The sequence below is a fragment of the Aegilops tauschii genome, chromosome 7 (genome assembly GCF_002575655.3).
Source record: "Aegilops tauschii subsp. strangulata cultivar AL8/78 chromosome 7, Aet v6.0, whole genome shotgun sequence".
In the NCBI taxonomy this organism is placed as follows: Eukaryota; Viridiplantae; Streptophyta; class Magnoliopsida; order Poales; family Poaceae; genus Aegilops; species Aegilops tauschii.
This window is the reverse complement of record NC_053041.3, coordinates 222,168,606-222,184,899: the sequence shown is the minus strand read 5'-3', so window position 1 is coordinate 222,184,899 and position 16,294 is coordinate 222,168,606. Positions and strand designations below refer to the sequence as shown.

General features: G+C 46.0%; 1 protein-coding gene and 1 non-coding gene across 2 annotated transcripts; one reads left to right on the top strand and one right to left on the bottom strand.

Moving 5' to 3' along the window:
* Positions 1–5,196: 5,196 nt before the first annotated feature.
* Positions 5,197–5,269, bottom strand: TRNAF-GAA (transfer RNA phenylalanine (anticodon GAA)). Its single transcript has one exon. It is a non-coding gene; the product is annotated as a tRNA-Phe (tRNA).
* A 9,382-nt stretch (positions 5,270–14,651) lies between these two features.
* LOC109731703 (uncharacterized) lies at positions 14,652–15,988 on the top strand. The gene is made up of 3 exons (XM_020290880.4): positions 14,652–15,044; positions 15,331–15,560; positions 15,638–15,988. Exons 1-3 carry the CDS (start codon positions 14,702–14,704, stop codon positions 15,914–15,916), a joined length of 852 nt encoding a protein of 283 aa, XP_020146469.1. The 5' UTR covers positions 14,652–14,701; the 3' UTR covers positions 15,917–15,988.
* Positions 15,989–16,294: the final 306 nt, after the last annotated feature.

The following is a 16,294-nucleotide window of genomic DNA, read 5'->3' as shown; positions in this document are numbered from 1 at the left end:
TTCAATTTGCACAAAGTTAAATCTTTCCTAGTAAGGCGGCTTCTTTCTTATGAGCAGGGAAATATTTTTCAGAGAAGTAATAAATCATGTCCGGGGGACTACGCACACAACCACGAGCAAGAGTATTGTACAAAGCTTTAGCATCACCCTTTAATGAGAACGGAAATAATTTTAGAATATAGTAATAGCGAATTTTTCATCATTAGCAAAAAGGGTGGCTATGTCATTCAACTTAGTAAGATGTGCCACAACAGTTTCATGGAACGGATCAGATTCAACCAAAGTAATTAACTCTGGGTCGACAGAGAATTCATAATCATTATCATCAATAAAGATAGGTGAAGTAGCAAACTTATGATCACATTGCATTCTAGCATTCAAAGATTTTTCTTTATACTTGCATAATAATTTCTCTAGATCATCTCTATCCTTACAAGCAAGAATATCTCTAGATGTCTCCTCATTCATAGCATAACCTTCCGATACTTTTGGAAATTCATATCTAGGAGGGATAGTTCTAATATGTGTTTCAAGATTTTCAGGTTCAAGCTCATCATCAGTTTCAACAATATCATGATGTCTTACTCTAGCAATTTGTTGATCAAGAAATTCACCTAGTGGCACATTATCATCAAGCAAGGTACTAGCATCATCATAAGTATGATTCATAGCAGAAGTAGCATCATCAATAACTTGCGAAATATCAGGATTAATAGCATGTGGTGGTGTTGCAAGTCTACTTATAATAGAAGGTGAATCTAAAGCAGAGCCGGATGGTAGTTCCTTACCTCCCCTCGTCTTAGAGGGAAAAATCTTAATCTTAGCATCCTTCAGATTCTTCATAGTGATAAATTGATAATAATCCCAAGTGACTCAAAAAATATAGCAATGCTCCCCGGCAACGGCACCAGAAAAAGGTCTTGATAACCCACAAGTATATGGGATCGCAACAGTTTTCGAGGGTAGAGTATTCAACCCAAATTTATAGATTCCACACAAGGGGAGCCAAAGAATACTTGCAAGTATCAGCAGCTGAGTTGTCAATTCAATCACACCTGGAGATTAATTATTTGCATCAAAGTGATCAGTAGCAAAGTAGTATGATAGTTTTGATAGTAGTAGCAATAGCAATAGTAAAGGTCTCAGTGATAGCAATGATTTTGTAGCAAGCGTAACAGTAACAATATGAGTAGTAACTTACCAGAAACAATATAAGAGAAATTCGTAGGCATTGGATCGGTGAATTCATTGGATGATATTCATCATATAATAGTCATAACCTAGGGCGATACAGCACTAGCTCCAGTTCATAAATATAATGTAGGCATGCATTCCGTAAATAGCCATACGTGCTTATGGAAAGAACTTGCATGACATCTTTTGTCCTACCCTCCCGTGGCAGCAGGGTCCTATTGGAAACTAAGGGATATTAAGGCCTCCTTTTAATACAGAACCGGAACAAAGCATTAACACATAGTGAATACATGAACTCCTCAAACTACGGTCATCACGGGAAGTGTCCCGACTATTGTCACTCCGGGGTTGCCGGATCATAACACGTAGTAGGTGACTATAACTTGCAAGATCGGAACTAGAACATGGATATAATGGTGATAACATAAAAGGTTCAGATCTGAAATCATGGCACCCGGGCCCAAAGTGACAAGCATTAAGCATGGCAAAGTCATAGCAACATCAATCTCACAACATAATGGATACTAGGGATCAAGCCCTAACAAAACTAACTCGATTACATGATGAATCTCATCCAACTCCTCATCGATCAGCGAGCCTACGAAGGAATTACTCACTCCCGGTGGGGAGCATCATGGAGTTGGTGATGGAGAAGGGTTGGTGATGACGAAGATCGAAGATCCCCCTCTCCGGAGCCCCAAACGGACTCCAGATCTGGCCTCCCGATGAAGAACAGGAGATGTCGGCGGCTCCGTCTCGTGGAACGCGATAATCTTTCTCATTAATTTTTTCTGAAAATATGTGATTTTATAGCGTCGGTTTCAGGGTCTGTGGGGCCACCAGGTGGGGACAACCCACCTGGGCGCGCTTGGAGGGGGCGCAGTTATGAGGCCATTGTTAAAGAATTTAGAACTAGAGCTAGTTACTTGCCTAGTCACTTTTAAAGGGAGAGCTTCAAATAGCGAAGCTCATAGTCTTGACAGACACTCCACTATGCTTGATCAGGGTCGCCATCTGTGGCTTATTCATCCTGATGACACATTTAGTATTCCTTTTAACATCCACATAAATTAAAGAAATGTTGCAAATCTCAAAAATAATAAAATTGGTGTCTGTTCCAACAGTGACTGCCTAACAACCATTTGCTCCCTTAGCAAAGTAAAAGTGCCAGATCTTCTTAATTCAACCTTTTCTTTCTCCAACCGACACCAAAAATACCGCACAATCTTCTCCCCTTCACGAACCTTCCTGTCACCTGCCTTCCCAGTGTCTCTCTCTCCCATAACATGAGCGGTCGGGTGAGGGAAGCAGCCTGTTGAAGAAGGCTGTGAGGCATGGATGGGCACACATTTTGGATCTTTTTGTAGTGACATTTCCCTCTATCTCTCTTCAGTATAATGCTACTAATCTCCTCCATGGATCTTCTAGGTACCTTGATACATCTCCGTTGTATCTACTTTTCCTAGCGCTTTTCCTCTTGTTTTGAACTCTAATTTGCATGATTTGGACGAAACTAACCCGGACTGACGCTGTTTTCAGCAGAACTACCATGGTGTTGTTTTTGTGCAGAAATAAAATTTTATCGGAATGGAATGAAACTTTGCGAGGATTTTTTATATAATAAAAGAGAATTTCTGGAGCCAAGAACCATCGGAGGGGGGCACCTGGGTGGGCACAACCCAGAATGAAACGGGTTGTGCCCACCCAGGTGCCCCCCTCCAATGGTTCTTGGCTCCAGAAATTCTCTTTTATTATATAAAAAATCCTCGCAAAGTTTCATTCCATTCCGAGAAAATTTTATTTCTGCACAAAAACAACACCATGGTAGTTCTGCTGAAAACAGCGTCAGTCCGGGTTAGTTTCGTCCAAATCATGCAAATTAGAGTTCAAAACAAGAGGAAAAGCGCTAGGAAAAGTAGATACAACGGAGATGTATCAAGGTACCTAGAAGATCCATGGAGGAGATTAGTAGCATTATACTGAAGAGAGATAGAGGGAAATGTCACTACAAAAAGATCCAAAATGTGTGCCCATCCATGCCTCACAGCCTTCTTCAACAGGCTGCTTCCCTCACCCGACCGCTCATGTTATGGGAGAGAGAGACACTGGGAAGGCAGGTGACAGGAAGGTTCGTGAAGGGGAGAAGATTGTGCGGTATTTTTGGTGTCGGTTGGAGAAAGAAAAGGTTGAATTAAGAAGATCTGGCACTTTTACTTTGCTAAGGGAGCAAATGGTTGTTAGGCAGTCACTGTTGGAACAGACACCAATTTTATTATTTTTGAGATTTGCAACATTTCATTAATTTATGTGGATGTTAAAAGGAATACTAAATGTGTCATCAGGATGAATAAGCCACAGATGGCGACCCTGATCAAGCATATATAGTGGAGTGTCTGTCAAGACTATGAGCTTCACTATTTGAAGCTCTCCCTTTAAAAGTGACTAGGCAAGTAACTAGCTCTAGTTCTAAATTCTTTAACAATGGCCTCATAACTACCTCCTCTACCCCCTCTCCCGCTAGACTCAAAACCCACTAAATTCCATACCTAAAGCCAACCTAGCAACCACTTCTATATAAGGTAGCCACCCCCTTCCATGGTTGGGCAAACTCTAGCCAGCCCCCCCCTCCCCAATTTCTCGCTCTAGCCGCCACCTAATCGTCCACCTATCCTAGGGATCTTCCTACCGTCGCCTCTAGTCTTGCATAGCTGCAGCCTGTAGCAAACCCTAGCTCCCTCCTCCTCCAGCCGCTAGATTGGGATCATTATATCCAGGTCGGACAGCCTCCCAAGTCTTCTGCCTCCACCTGCAATCGCACGACCTGTCGTGGCCCGTATTCGGCCCTCCTAGCCGATCTCACGCGCAACCACTGAGCTCCCTGCCTGAGCGCTCATCTCGGTGCCCCCCTCGTGTCGGACCGACGAGCTCCGCGTGCCGCCGATGTCCGCTCGAATATGAGTTGTACGCTACAACCCGAGGTAACCGCCGCTCACTGCCTCCCTCTTCCTCTCCTACACTATCGCATGTCGCAGTGCCTAACCTTGTTGTTGGAACTTTTTTGGCAGGTCCCCACCACCCCAAAGCAAGCAAACGTCGCCGCTGTCGCCAACCTTTGGTTTCGGTGGGCCACAACAAATCCGGATGGATTCGAACGTTGTGCGGCCAGATCAACGACTCTCTAGCACCACTGACGGTTTCATGCACCGGGGGTGGCTCGCCCAAGGGAGCTCGGTCTGATGCTTGTCCACGCGTCCATGAGGCCCCGGATCAAAGGAAACCACGTGGAGGCCGCCGCAGACCTTCTTGCCTCCCAAGACAAGGACGGCGGCACCTAAGATCACATCAGCTCACGTGTAAACCGTAGCCTCCACGATTATATAAGAGGAGGCTAGGAGGCTTTCATAGACATCTATTCTCAGATAGAAACTCTCGGTAGCAATCTCACACACCATTGTGAAACCCCTCGCATAAGATATCCACCACTATGAATAACTAAAACAAACAGGATGTGGTGCATCCAAATCTGGATTTAGCCAGCAAAGCCAGTGGAAAGACCATGACAATGACATTTCTATGACAATCGCTGTACACAATTACAACCCCCCACCCTACCCCTACAATGTAGATGTATGTGCAGGTAAAAGCAGGAACAACGATCTCAGCTTACAACAAGAAATGGCAACACTGATGTTTAAAAAAATTCTTTAAAATTTGATCAAAGTTTATAAACAAAACTAATGTATGTAGTAAATAAAAATGAAGGGAATACTAGCATTGATGTTGGCCCCTTGTTACATGCAGCCAGAATATATCTTTGTTCGCACGTGTCATTTCAGTTGGCTTGGGAATAGAAGTGCAGTGCATATCTTAGTTGAGTCCCGCCGGCATTTGCACCGTCGTGGAACTTTTTTAGAACTTTGACTTTGAATCTACCTAAATAAATCATTCGCATTGAAAATTTCAGCGTCATAGAAACAAATTTATACTATGTAAAAAATATTATGCGGTGAGCGTGGATCGAACACGCGACCTTCAGATCTTCAGTCTGACGCTCTCCCAACTGAGCTATCCCCGCTTGTTGTTAATTTTCGTGTTTTCTTTTATAAGACAGATAAAAGTCGAGGCACCCGTTCGTGCCGCCTACCGTGGAGACCATGTCCGTGACCCGTTCGTGCCGCCTACCGTGGAGACCATGTTCGTGACCTGTTTTGCCAACGATCGTGGACAAAACAATTGCTGTTTTGCTTCTGATGATACTAGCTGCATTCCTATCGTCGAGCAACAAAGACGGATCTCGTGTACGTACGTGCGTACGGCAAATCACGTACGTACGTGCATGCCGCTACTAACCGTGTATGCAAAGTTAAAAGACTTAACCCCTTTGGCTGAATATATACCAGGCGACTTTTCTTTCTTCCTCAATCTAGCCTCCACCGCTGCCCTCGGGCGGCTCCCCTCCCTTGACGACTTTGGTCGTCTATGCTAAGGGGGGTCGCCGGATCCACGCGTATGGATCTTTTTAGGCTTGTGTAGTTTAGGTTTTTAGTTTGCTCATTGTCTTTGCTTCGGTGGAGACGATGATTGCGCTGAATAAAGTTTTTTCAGATTCTACTATGCCGAGGCGATAGGTTATATGGTTGGGGATGGATTTGAAAATCAGTTTGTTCAAGCGAAGATGGTGCGGCGGCGGCGACATCCTCGTGGTGGACCTGTGTCTTCGGGCTCTGCCGTTGCGACGACGTTTGGTCTAGCGCCCGCGCGGAGCTTGGGAGACAGTCCAAGAGCGGATGCGGACTGTGGTCTGCATCGACGGCATCTGGAAGATGGGGGATTGTGTGCTGGGTTCGTGGTTCATGGACGGCAAGTACGGTTTCCTCCTCCGACGACTTAGTCACGTGGGGTGCCAGATCTGGAGTTTGATGATGTGTCCGAGATGTTGCCCCTGTCTGATTTGTTCAACGGTAATCGTTACGCCTTCTGCGAGCCAGCTTAGAGGTTTGTAAAGCTGCATATCAGCGATGGAGCCGCATCAAGCTCGAGTATGAAAGTGATCCCTCATTTTCTTTTCTTTTTGTTGTTGTTGTGATGATGCCAGAAGCAGGTGACGGGCGTTGGTGTCAAGCTCAGAGGATTCTTTGGTCTTGTTTGCACTTTTACTACTGCGTGGCTGGTGTTTCTTTGTGCAAAGACTAGCGTTCTGCTATTTTTTTTAGTTTTCTCAGATCTATGTGGCTTGCACTATTATCCTTATGATTTATAAATGAGACACATATTACCATGAAAAAAACATTTTAGGGTTATAAGTGGACTTTGGCGGCGGCTCGTTCGGCGCCGCATATTGCATTGTGGCTTTTTTCTCTCGAATATGCACGAGTGGGCGTATCATTAAAGCGGGAGGGGGAAGAGTCGCCCAAATTACACACTTTACAAGTTATTTACATGCGGATTTCATCCGACACCACCCTGGATACGTAAATGGACTACTCATGATCTACCCCACCTTGCGTCATCGCCTCAAACCCGTGCACATCACCCTTTATTAGTCCTGCCTTTACCCATAGTCTTCCTCCTTGATTGATTGAGTAATCCGTGCTAGTGACGGAGCCGCTCCATTGAAGACGATGTCATTTTGATACTTACATAGCATCCACATATCAAGGAGGCACTTGGCGCGTGTAGACCTCCGATGCTCCCTGTTCTGATCTTGCATGATGACCACTCGCCCAAGGTCTCCTTATGTAGTGGCTCGAACCCGAATATGCCGGTTGCCGTACTGAACCAATGCCAGACTTGTCTCGCGCAGGCACAACTGATTAGTAGGTGTTGAATTGTTGCCTCGTGTTGCTCACAGAACAAGCGCGCATTCTGATACGATGGCCCACGCCGAGCCAATCTGTCTGACGTCCAACACCAGTCCTTGACGGCTAACCAAGCGAAGAAGCGGCACTGCAAGGGCGTTCTGGACTGCCACATGAAGGTCGCCGTTGGCGACACTTCCAGTCCCATGAACTTAACCGCGTACGCAGACCGCGCAGAGAACTGGCCTTTCTTTTCCCAAGCCAACCAATCGAATCCTCCACATCCTTAGTTAACTGCGTCGTCGTGACTCGCGGCCAAATGCATCCGAGACTGATCTTGTCATCCTTATACGCTTTCGGACCCGCCCATAGACTTCCGGAGCCTGCTCACATTGTTGCGGAACGTAGTATTTCAAAATTTTGCCTATGATCACGCAAGATCTATCTAGGAGAAGCATAGCAACGAGCGGGGACAGTGTGTCCACGTACCCTCGTAGACCGAAAGCGGAAGCGTTAAGTAACGCGGTTGATGTAGTCGAACGTCTTCGCGATCCAACCGATCAAGTACCGAACGCACGGCACCTCCGCGATCTGCACACGTTCAGCTCGATGACGTCTCTCGAACTCTAGATCCAGCTGAGGCCGAGGGAGAGTTTCGTCAGCACGACGGTGTGATGACGGTGATGATGAAGTTACCGACGCAAGGCTTCGCCTAAGCACTACGACAATATGACCGAGGTGGAAATCTGCGGAGGGGGGCACCGCACACGGCTAAGAAATCAACTTGTGTGTCTATGGGGTGCCCCCTCCCCCGTATATAAAGGAGTGGAGGAGGGGGCCGGCCAGCCTCATAGGGCGCGCCCCAAGGGGGGAATCCTACTCCTACTAGGAGTAGGTTCCCCTCTTTCCTAGTCCAACTAGGAGGGGAAGGAAAGGGAAGAGGGCGAGAAGGAAAGGGGGGCCGGCCCCCTCCCCAATTCGGATTAGGCTTGGGGGGGGCGCCCCTCCACTTGGCCGCCTCCTCCTCTCTTCCACTAAAGCCCATGAAGGCCCATTAACCCCCCGGGGGGTTCCGGTAACCCCCTGGTACTCCGGAAAATACTCGATATACCTTGGAACCATTCCGGTGTCTGAATATAGTCATCCAATATATCAATCTTTATGTCTCGACCATTTCGAGACTCATCGTCATGTCCGTGATCTCATCCGGGACTCCGAACTACCTTCGGTACATCAAAAACATAAACTCATAATACCAATCGTCATCGAACGTTAAGCGTGCGGACCCTAAGGGTTCGAGAACTATGTAGAAATGACCGAGACTCATCTCTGGTCAATAACCAATAGCGGAACCTGGATGCTCATATTGGTTCCTACATATTCTATGAAGATCTTTATCGGTCAAACCGCATAACAACATACGTTGTTCCCTTTGTCATTGATATGTTACTTGCCCGAGATTCGATCGTCGGTATCATCATACCTAGTTCAATCTCGTTACCGGCAAGTCTCTTTACTCATTTCGTAATGCATCATCCCGTAACTAACTCATTAGTCACATTGCTTGCAAGGCTTATAGTGATGTGCATTACCGAGAGGGCCCAGAGGTACCTCTCCGACAATCGGAGTGACAAATCCTAATCTCAATCTATGCCAACCCAACAAACACCATCGGAGACACCTGTAGAGCATCTTTATAATCACCCAGTTACGTTGTGACGTTTGATAGCACACTAAGTGTTCCTCCGGTATTCGGGAGTTGCATAATCTCATAGTCATAGGAACGTGTATAAGTCATGAAGAAAGCAATAGCAATAAACTAAACGATCAAAGTGCTAAGCTAACGGATGGGTCAAGTCAATCATATCATTCTCTAATGATGTGATCCCGTTCATCAAATGACAACTCATGTCTATGGCTAGGAAACTTAACCATCTTTGATTAACGAGCTAGTCAAGTAGAGGCATACTAGTGACACTCTGTTTGTCTATGTACTCACACATGTACTAAGTTTCCGGTTAATACAATTCTAGCATGAATAATAAACATTTATCATGATATAAGGAAATATAAATAACAACTTTATTATTGCCTCTAGGACATATTTCCTTCACAGATATCCTAAAGCCATTGATCCACCGATCCTCCTAGAAGAGTGTGTTCTTGTCGTTTCCCACCGTGGCTCTTGCTGCCGCCTGAAACAGGGCCAAAGACTCCGTCGGTATCTCTCGACCATCTCTGTCACACACATATCCTCTATCCATGGTCTTCCTCTATATTTGGAACTCTCTCTCTCTCTCGCTTCCTAGCATGCACACTATCTCTCTTTCTCTCTACATGCATCTATAGATCGATCTCTTTGCATACACATTGTATCTCGCTCTCTAGCCATATATGCATACTCCAACTAATGTCAAGCAGTCCGGTCTAAATCATGTACACGTACGTACAGGCACGGTGCAAAAAATACGTATGTACAGCAAAAGAATGCTTATTGGAACATAAATCGCTTCATGGTGTATTGGTCTGGAAGCCAATTTCTAAACTAGACGGCCTGTGTTCAAAAATCCTCGGAACATGCGTTTTAATATTTATTTTTTCTCCTGATTATACTTAAATATATATAGATATGTATATGTACACACTGAGAAGCTTATTAGTGTGGAAACGTGGTGTTCGAGTGGTCACTAAGGCATTGTCTAAGGTGAATGGCCAAGTTTCAAGTCCCGGGAAACACAATTTTTTAATAGTTTTCACTCCAAACGACGTTAGCATGGTTTATGAGAAAAAACCCGTCCACTTTGCAAATAGACTCCTATAAAAAATAATGAATTCACGGTAGTCAAAGGGTCGATGACATAGCATCCACGTAGCCGATTTTTTCCCGGTCAGGCCGGTTTTGGCCTTATTTGATCAAATCAACGAGTTTGCGGACTAAATCCGATCACTTCTTGAGTTGTTGGCCTAAAGTGTGCAATCAATTTGAGTTCGTGGATTAGTGGCGCATTTCACTCTTGTTGTTGTTCGAACGTCTAAAAATTTCACCTCTCGAATCTTGTCTTTCCATCAGTATACGTACATTCCCCGTAAAGAAAAAAAAAAGAGTATGTATATGTGCATACTCCCTCTGTAGTGGAATATACAATGTTTTTTGGTGTAGCTGGGAGTATATTTCAGTACGAGTGGATTCAAAGTATTCAACTCAGGCGAGGCGACTAGGGAGACGATCTTTTTCCACCGTTCTCCACCGGTGAGGGCGCTCGCCCCCTCTCTCTCCGGCTGCTGCTTCGGCAGCAGGAGGGAGGGGGGACCCCGTTCCTCCGCTCTGTAGTTAGGGTTTGGATTTGTAGGTCGTGGTGCGCCGTTGGGGTGGTGGGAGTAGCGTCCGGACGAATAAATCCGCCTCAACTCCACTCCCACACCGGCGGTGTCCTTCATGGCGGCGTCTCGGAGTTGGTGGCATCATGTGTTTGTCGATCCTTCAGATCGGCGATGTTAGGGTTCATGGACGGTGTCGGCGAGGCGGCGGCGATGGCGACTCCATCAGGTGTGTCTCTCCTTCTGCTTTGTCCCCGTTGCTGCGGCGTTGTCTCCGACGTCATGGCGGAATAGGGAGGTTTTGTCGTCCAGGAGTACACGCAGACGCTTGTCTACGCAAGTGACAGCTGGAAGATGGTGCATCTTGTGCTGGGTTTGTGGTTGGAGGCTAACAGTTCTGGTTTTCTCCTCCGACGTCATAGTCATGTGGGGGTGTCAATTCTGGAGTTCGATGGTGTGTCCGGGGACACGTTGTTCCGGTCTGATTCTTTCAACGGCAAATGGTTTTGCTTCGGGCAAACTACTTTGGAGGTTTGTAAAGCTGCTGATCAGCGATGGAGCCGCGTCAAGCTCGAGTGAAGAGGTGATCTGTCTCCTTTTCCTTAGTGAGGCGCTGTTTTTTTAATAGGATTATCCTATCTTTTCAGTCCTGTAATATAGATGTTAACTGAATCTTTATGTTATTATTAAGGGAAGCACTCTGCGCCGGTGCGCCGGCCGAAACTTTCGGCCGGTCAGATGTGCACCGCCCGATTAACGTAAATACAGCCATTCGATTGTCTCCTCTATCCGAACAGCTTCGTTCTAAAACGCGAATCTAATCCAGCGAGGCACGACTCACCCGCGGTCGCCGTTCGAAGCACCTGGCGTCGGCATCACGAATCCCGGTCAGGCACTTGAAGCTCCCCGAAGTTGCCTCGTCGTCGACGCTCGCCGCCTCCATCGGTCGCCGCCGTCGATGCTCGCATTTTTGAGCTGCTGGTTGCAGCCCCGCTGCACGCCGGTAGCAGCTCCCCCACACTTCCTCCTCGACCTTTGCGGTCGTGGGTAGCCGTCGCCAGCCACAGCGTCGCTGCTCGTCGGTGACAGCTCCGCCGCTGGTGGCGCCTCCCTGGTTGCAACGTTCATGGAGGCGGCAAAGTAACTCGCGAAAACCACTATGTAGTTCCAGCAAAAAATTGCCTCGGTTGTAGCTTTTCTTGTCGCTGGTTGTAGCTCGCCGTGCGCAAGTCGTAGCCTCGATCTTCTCTGGTTCCAGCAAAAAGAAGATGATTGTAACAGATGGCGTTGCGGGTTCCAGCAAGTGGCCTCGTGGTTGTAGCATTCTCGACATTGCCGCCTCAGGTTTTGCGGCTGTTGCGCCATCGTGGTCACCGCGGTCACCGCCCATAGTAGCAAAACATTATGCCGGTTCCAGCATCTAAGGATAGCGGTTGCAGCATCTGTGGGCACGTGGTCACCGTGGTCACCACCGTAGTAGCAAAACAATATGCCAGTTGTAGCACTTTGGATCGCCGGTCGTAGCATATTTGGACGCCGGTTGTAGCAAAAAATATATGCCAGTTTTTGTTGGAATGGGGCATCGGTGGTGCTACAACCAGCCACGGGATTTGCTGGAACCGAACATTAGTGGTGCTACAAAACAGCCATGAAATTTGCTGGAACCGGCTTTCTTCCTGGAGGACAACCATGGCGTTTATCTTTTCTTTTGCTTCAACCGCAGAGGTCAAAGGTTCAGTAGGTGATGGACGGAGGAGGTGACCACGGTGAATGGCCGACCAATGTCGACGAGGGAGTTGAGCTGCAAGCGGAGGTGGCGGCGAAGCTGCATCTGCTGGCGCGAGCGTTGTAGCTTTTTTCTTTCTTTTTTCTGTAGCTTTTTTCAAGAGAGAGCTGAGCTGCATCTGTTGCGCGCGGGAGCTGCAGCTTTTTTCGAGAGAGAGCTCGCATCCTGATGTGATGCGGTCGTCGGGGGCGAGCCGGGATGGTGCTGGAGGTCCCCTCGCCGGCCGGCTGTGCAGTAGACGCGCGCTCGATGCGGGAGACCAGGAGCGGGGCGGAAGAAGGGATAAGGGGGCGTGTGCGGGAAAAACGGGACAGATCGAGCGGGCTCGCGAGACCGGCCGAAGTTTCAGCCGGCGTGCCGTACCCAAATGTTTCCCTATTATTAATGAGACACGTATTACTATGAAAAAAAACCACCGCTCTGTCCTCTGTGTACCTTAAAAAACACCGCTCTGTGTTCGGGGGTGACTTTTTTGGACGTGGCTAGCGAGCGCCCAGGCACTTATTCGCGAGATCCAGCGCTCTTACTATATATGGAATGCAATCGCCCGTCCATATACGCTTCTGAAAAAGGAAACAACCTGGTCCCTGCCACTACCTTTCCCATGCCCACGTGATCATGCTACTTTACAAATAAATCAGCCCAGATCTTGTCTCCGCGTGCATTTATTTGGGACTCAAAACACGTTAAAAGCCGTAACTTTTGATTCAAGCGTCAAAATTCAGTTCCATTTTCACCGTTGGGTTTCTCACGACGAGTTCTTCAAAACTAGATCCCATTTGAGTAGGTTTCGTCAAACTTTTTTTCAGAGCAACTTTGAGTGCGATTGAGGCAACTATAGTGCTACATACAAAGAAACACATAAAAACTTGGGACCAGTAGGACTGCCAATAAGTTGGTTCACGTAAAAATGAGAAAAATCACACAAAACACAAGGCACCTTTAGTGCTACATACAAAGAAACTTCATTGCACTATGTGTATATGTAAATTTTGCTAACACTATCCCAACTTGTTTAATATGGTTGCTCAATTGTCTTTTGTTGATGGTTAGTTGTCTATGGTTGATATTCAGTTTCCTATAAGTACTATATATTGCCTACCATTGATGCCAATTGCCTGCTATTGGTAATTAGTTGCCTACTGTTGCTGCTCAGTTGCTTAACTTTAAAAAAAGTTGCCCAGAATATCTTGAAGTTGTTTATCATTGTTTTTCTAAGTTGCTTACAAACACTCTGAAGTTGCCTAGATTAACCAGCAAGTTGCCTACCATAACTAGCAATAACAGACACAAGATCATTAACGAAAGACGACTTCATAGTGTTATAGGCAATTTAGAAACAACGACATAGGAGCATGAACAATAGAAACCTTAGAAGTACCGGTAAAGAAGTTAGAAGAATGTTAGACAAAATTAATTAGGACACAAAGTGTAGTGAAGTTGTCTATTTTTAGCATTATAAAGATGCTTCTAGTAGAAGGAAAGTTGGTTATGAAGGTGATGTGATGTTACCTGCCTCTGTTTCAAAGTTGTTCTCTATTACTACTTAGTTGCTTATTGTTTCTAATTATTTACTTTTAATGGAGTGAAGTTGCTTATGTTTAGCACTAAAGTTGCCCATCTAGCATCAAAGTTGCTTTTGAAAAAAAATCAAAATATATCTAGGTGGGGTTTAATTTTGAAGAGCTCATTGCGACCTGGCTAGCCAACACGCGTGCACTCAATAGCGTTGGCGGGCAGACTCCCCCAGAAAAGGAAAGCACAAGTATCTCATACCATTCATCCCACATAGTTTAGAAAACTGGAATTATGATAGACGACTTAGATCCCATAAAAACTTTTCGACATTGTAGTCAACTTAGGTCCCTTGATGGACAACCTCCGCAGTATTGTAGGCAATTGAGGGTCACTCGTAGGTAACTTCGTAACGATGTAGGTAAACTTGGTTTGTGAGGTACACAACTTAGAACCCATTTTATGCAACTTCCACTCTATGATAAACAACTTTAACAGTATGACAGGCAACTGAACTATTTACAACTTATTTTTTATATGCAACTTAGCAACCATGTTAACTACCTATCACACTACTGCATACAACTAATTAGGAGGCTACTAGGCGAATTCAGTTATACACAGGGTGCAATTCATCTAGCATCAGAGTGGCTCATGTTAGCACTAAAGTTGTCTCATCTAGCATCAAAGTTGTTTCTAAAAAAAATGATCAAAACATATTCATATGAGATCTAGTTTTGAAGAGCTCGCCACGAGGAACCCAACGATGAAAATAGATAATAATTCGGACACGTGGTTTAAAAGTTATAGCTTTTTGAATTTTCTAACACTGGAATTAATGCATGACACGTCATTGCTGGGTTCAGACGGTTGATCAGATGAGGTGGAAAAAAATCAACGTATTGTATCTGAGAAATCTTTTCATATATAGAATGAGTGGGTGAACAGTTTTTTAAATCTGAAACCGATTTATCTCATCTTATAATCCATGCGCATGCGCTCGATGTAATAGCGCAGCTGCACTTTTAAGCATTTGGGGATTTTTTTAACTTCCACAACGTGCGTGGCGACCCAACTCCACTTTCCAGCGATGGCGTCGTCTCTGCCGGAGAAGGCTGGGGTTCCCCCGTGGAGCAGGCTGGAAGGGCAGGTTGTGCTGGTGACGGGCGCCTCCTCCGGCATCGGCCGCGATTTCTGCCTCGACCTGGCGCGCGCCGGCTGCCGGGTCGTCGCCGCCGCGCGCCGCACCGACCGCCTCCGCTCCCTCTGCGACGAGATCAACGCATCCGCGGACGCGGCCGCTAGCCATCCCCGGGCGGTGGCCGTCGAGCTCGACGTCGCCGCCGGAGGGTCCGCCGTCGAGGCGGCGGTGCAGAGGGCCTGGGACGCCTTCGGCCGCATCGACGTCTTGATCAACAACGCTGGCCTCCGAGGTAACCAGTCTGCTATACCTATACGGGGTGCGGTTCGCAGTGTGAACATCCGTCTAGTGATTTGCCCTTATTCAATGGGTCCTATATTTATCTCCAACTGGAAATACTTGTCAAATTGAGCTCAAATGTGTGATTATTTTGGTCAACAGTTTAATTACGAGCGTGCGTGATCTTATAGCACTGTTAATTTGGCCTAGAGAAGAGGAGAAAAGCTATCATATTACTGAACGTCTTAACCTTGTGCATTTAATTATTGTATAAGAGTCGTTGTCTTTGTATACTTCAGGAGGTGTTCATTCCTCACTGGATTGGCCTGAGGATGAGTGGGATAAACTCATCAAGACAAACCTTACCGGATTATGGCTCGTCGCCAAGCATGTATGTAGACACATGCGTGATGCCAAGATAAAGGGTTCAGTAATCAACATTTCGTCTGTTGCTGGCCTCAACCGTGGCAATCTGCCTGGCTCCATTGGATACGCATCTTCCAAGTCGGCCGTGCATTCTGTCACGAAGGTACCGCCACTATTCCTCATCAAATGTTTCTTTTGGTATTGTGTTCGTAAAAGGGTATATTTGATGTGTTGGTGCAGATAATGGCTTTGGAACTAGGAGCATATGGAATTAGAGTGAACGCAATTGCGCCTGGAATATTCCAGTCAGAAATAACTGCTCCTCTGTTGCAAAAGAGATGGCTGAGCACTGTCGTTTCGAAGATTGTGCCACTTAAGACAAATGGCACTACCGATCCAGCATTAACATCGCTGGTTCGTTTTCTGATCCATGAAAAGGCATCATATATAACTGGCAACATCTTCATCGTAGATTCAGGCGTCACCGTACCTGGTGTTCCAATATTCTCTTCTCTGTAATCTTTGTTATCAGATTACAATTAAGTTATATATGAGTGCAACAAGCAATAAAAATTCCACCTGTTCTTTTTCTGTTATCATTTTTAGGAGTATGTTACTCCAGAAACACAATCGTTTTGTACAACATGGTAAGCTTCTGCAGATTGCTTCTATTGATTCTGTATGTTAAGAGCAGTATACCCTTGCAGCCACTTTTAAATATTACACTATCCACATGAATAGTGTCCCAAAATTGTTGGCTGTGAAATAAAACTGTCCTGGTAAACATCACTGATGTTCTATATGCAATTCACTAGCGTGAGAATATTATTTGCAACCAAACATTCAGTTAGTTTTGCTAAAGAACATGATTTAGGTGACATTCTTTTGTTCATAGAG

Bases quoted from the DNA above. Each gene is read 5' to 3' on its own strand.
- LOC109731703 (XM_020290880.4), top strand. From the start codon at position 14,702: ATGGCGTCGTCTCTGCCGGAGAAGGCTGGGGTTCCCCCGTGGAGCAGG. The intron at 15,045-15,330 runs GTAACCAGTCTG...TGTATACTTCAG, and splicing joins CAACAACGCTGGCCTCCGAG to GAGGTGTTCATTCCTCACTG. The intron at 15,561-15,637 runs GTACCGCCACTA...GTGTTGGTGCAG, and splicing joins CCGTGCATTCTGTCACGAAG to ATAATGGCTTTGGAACTAGG.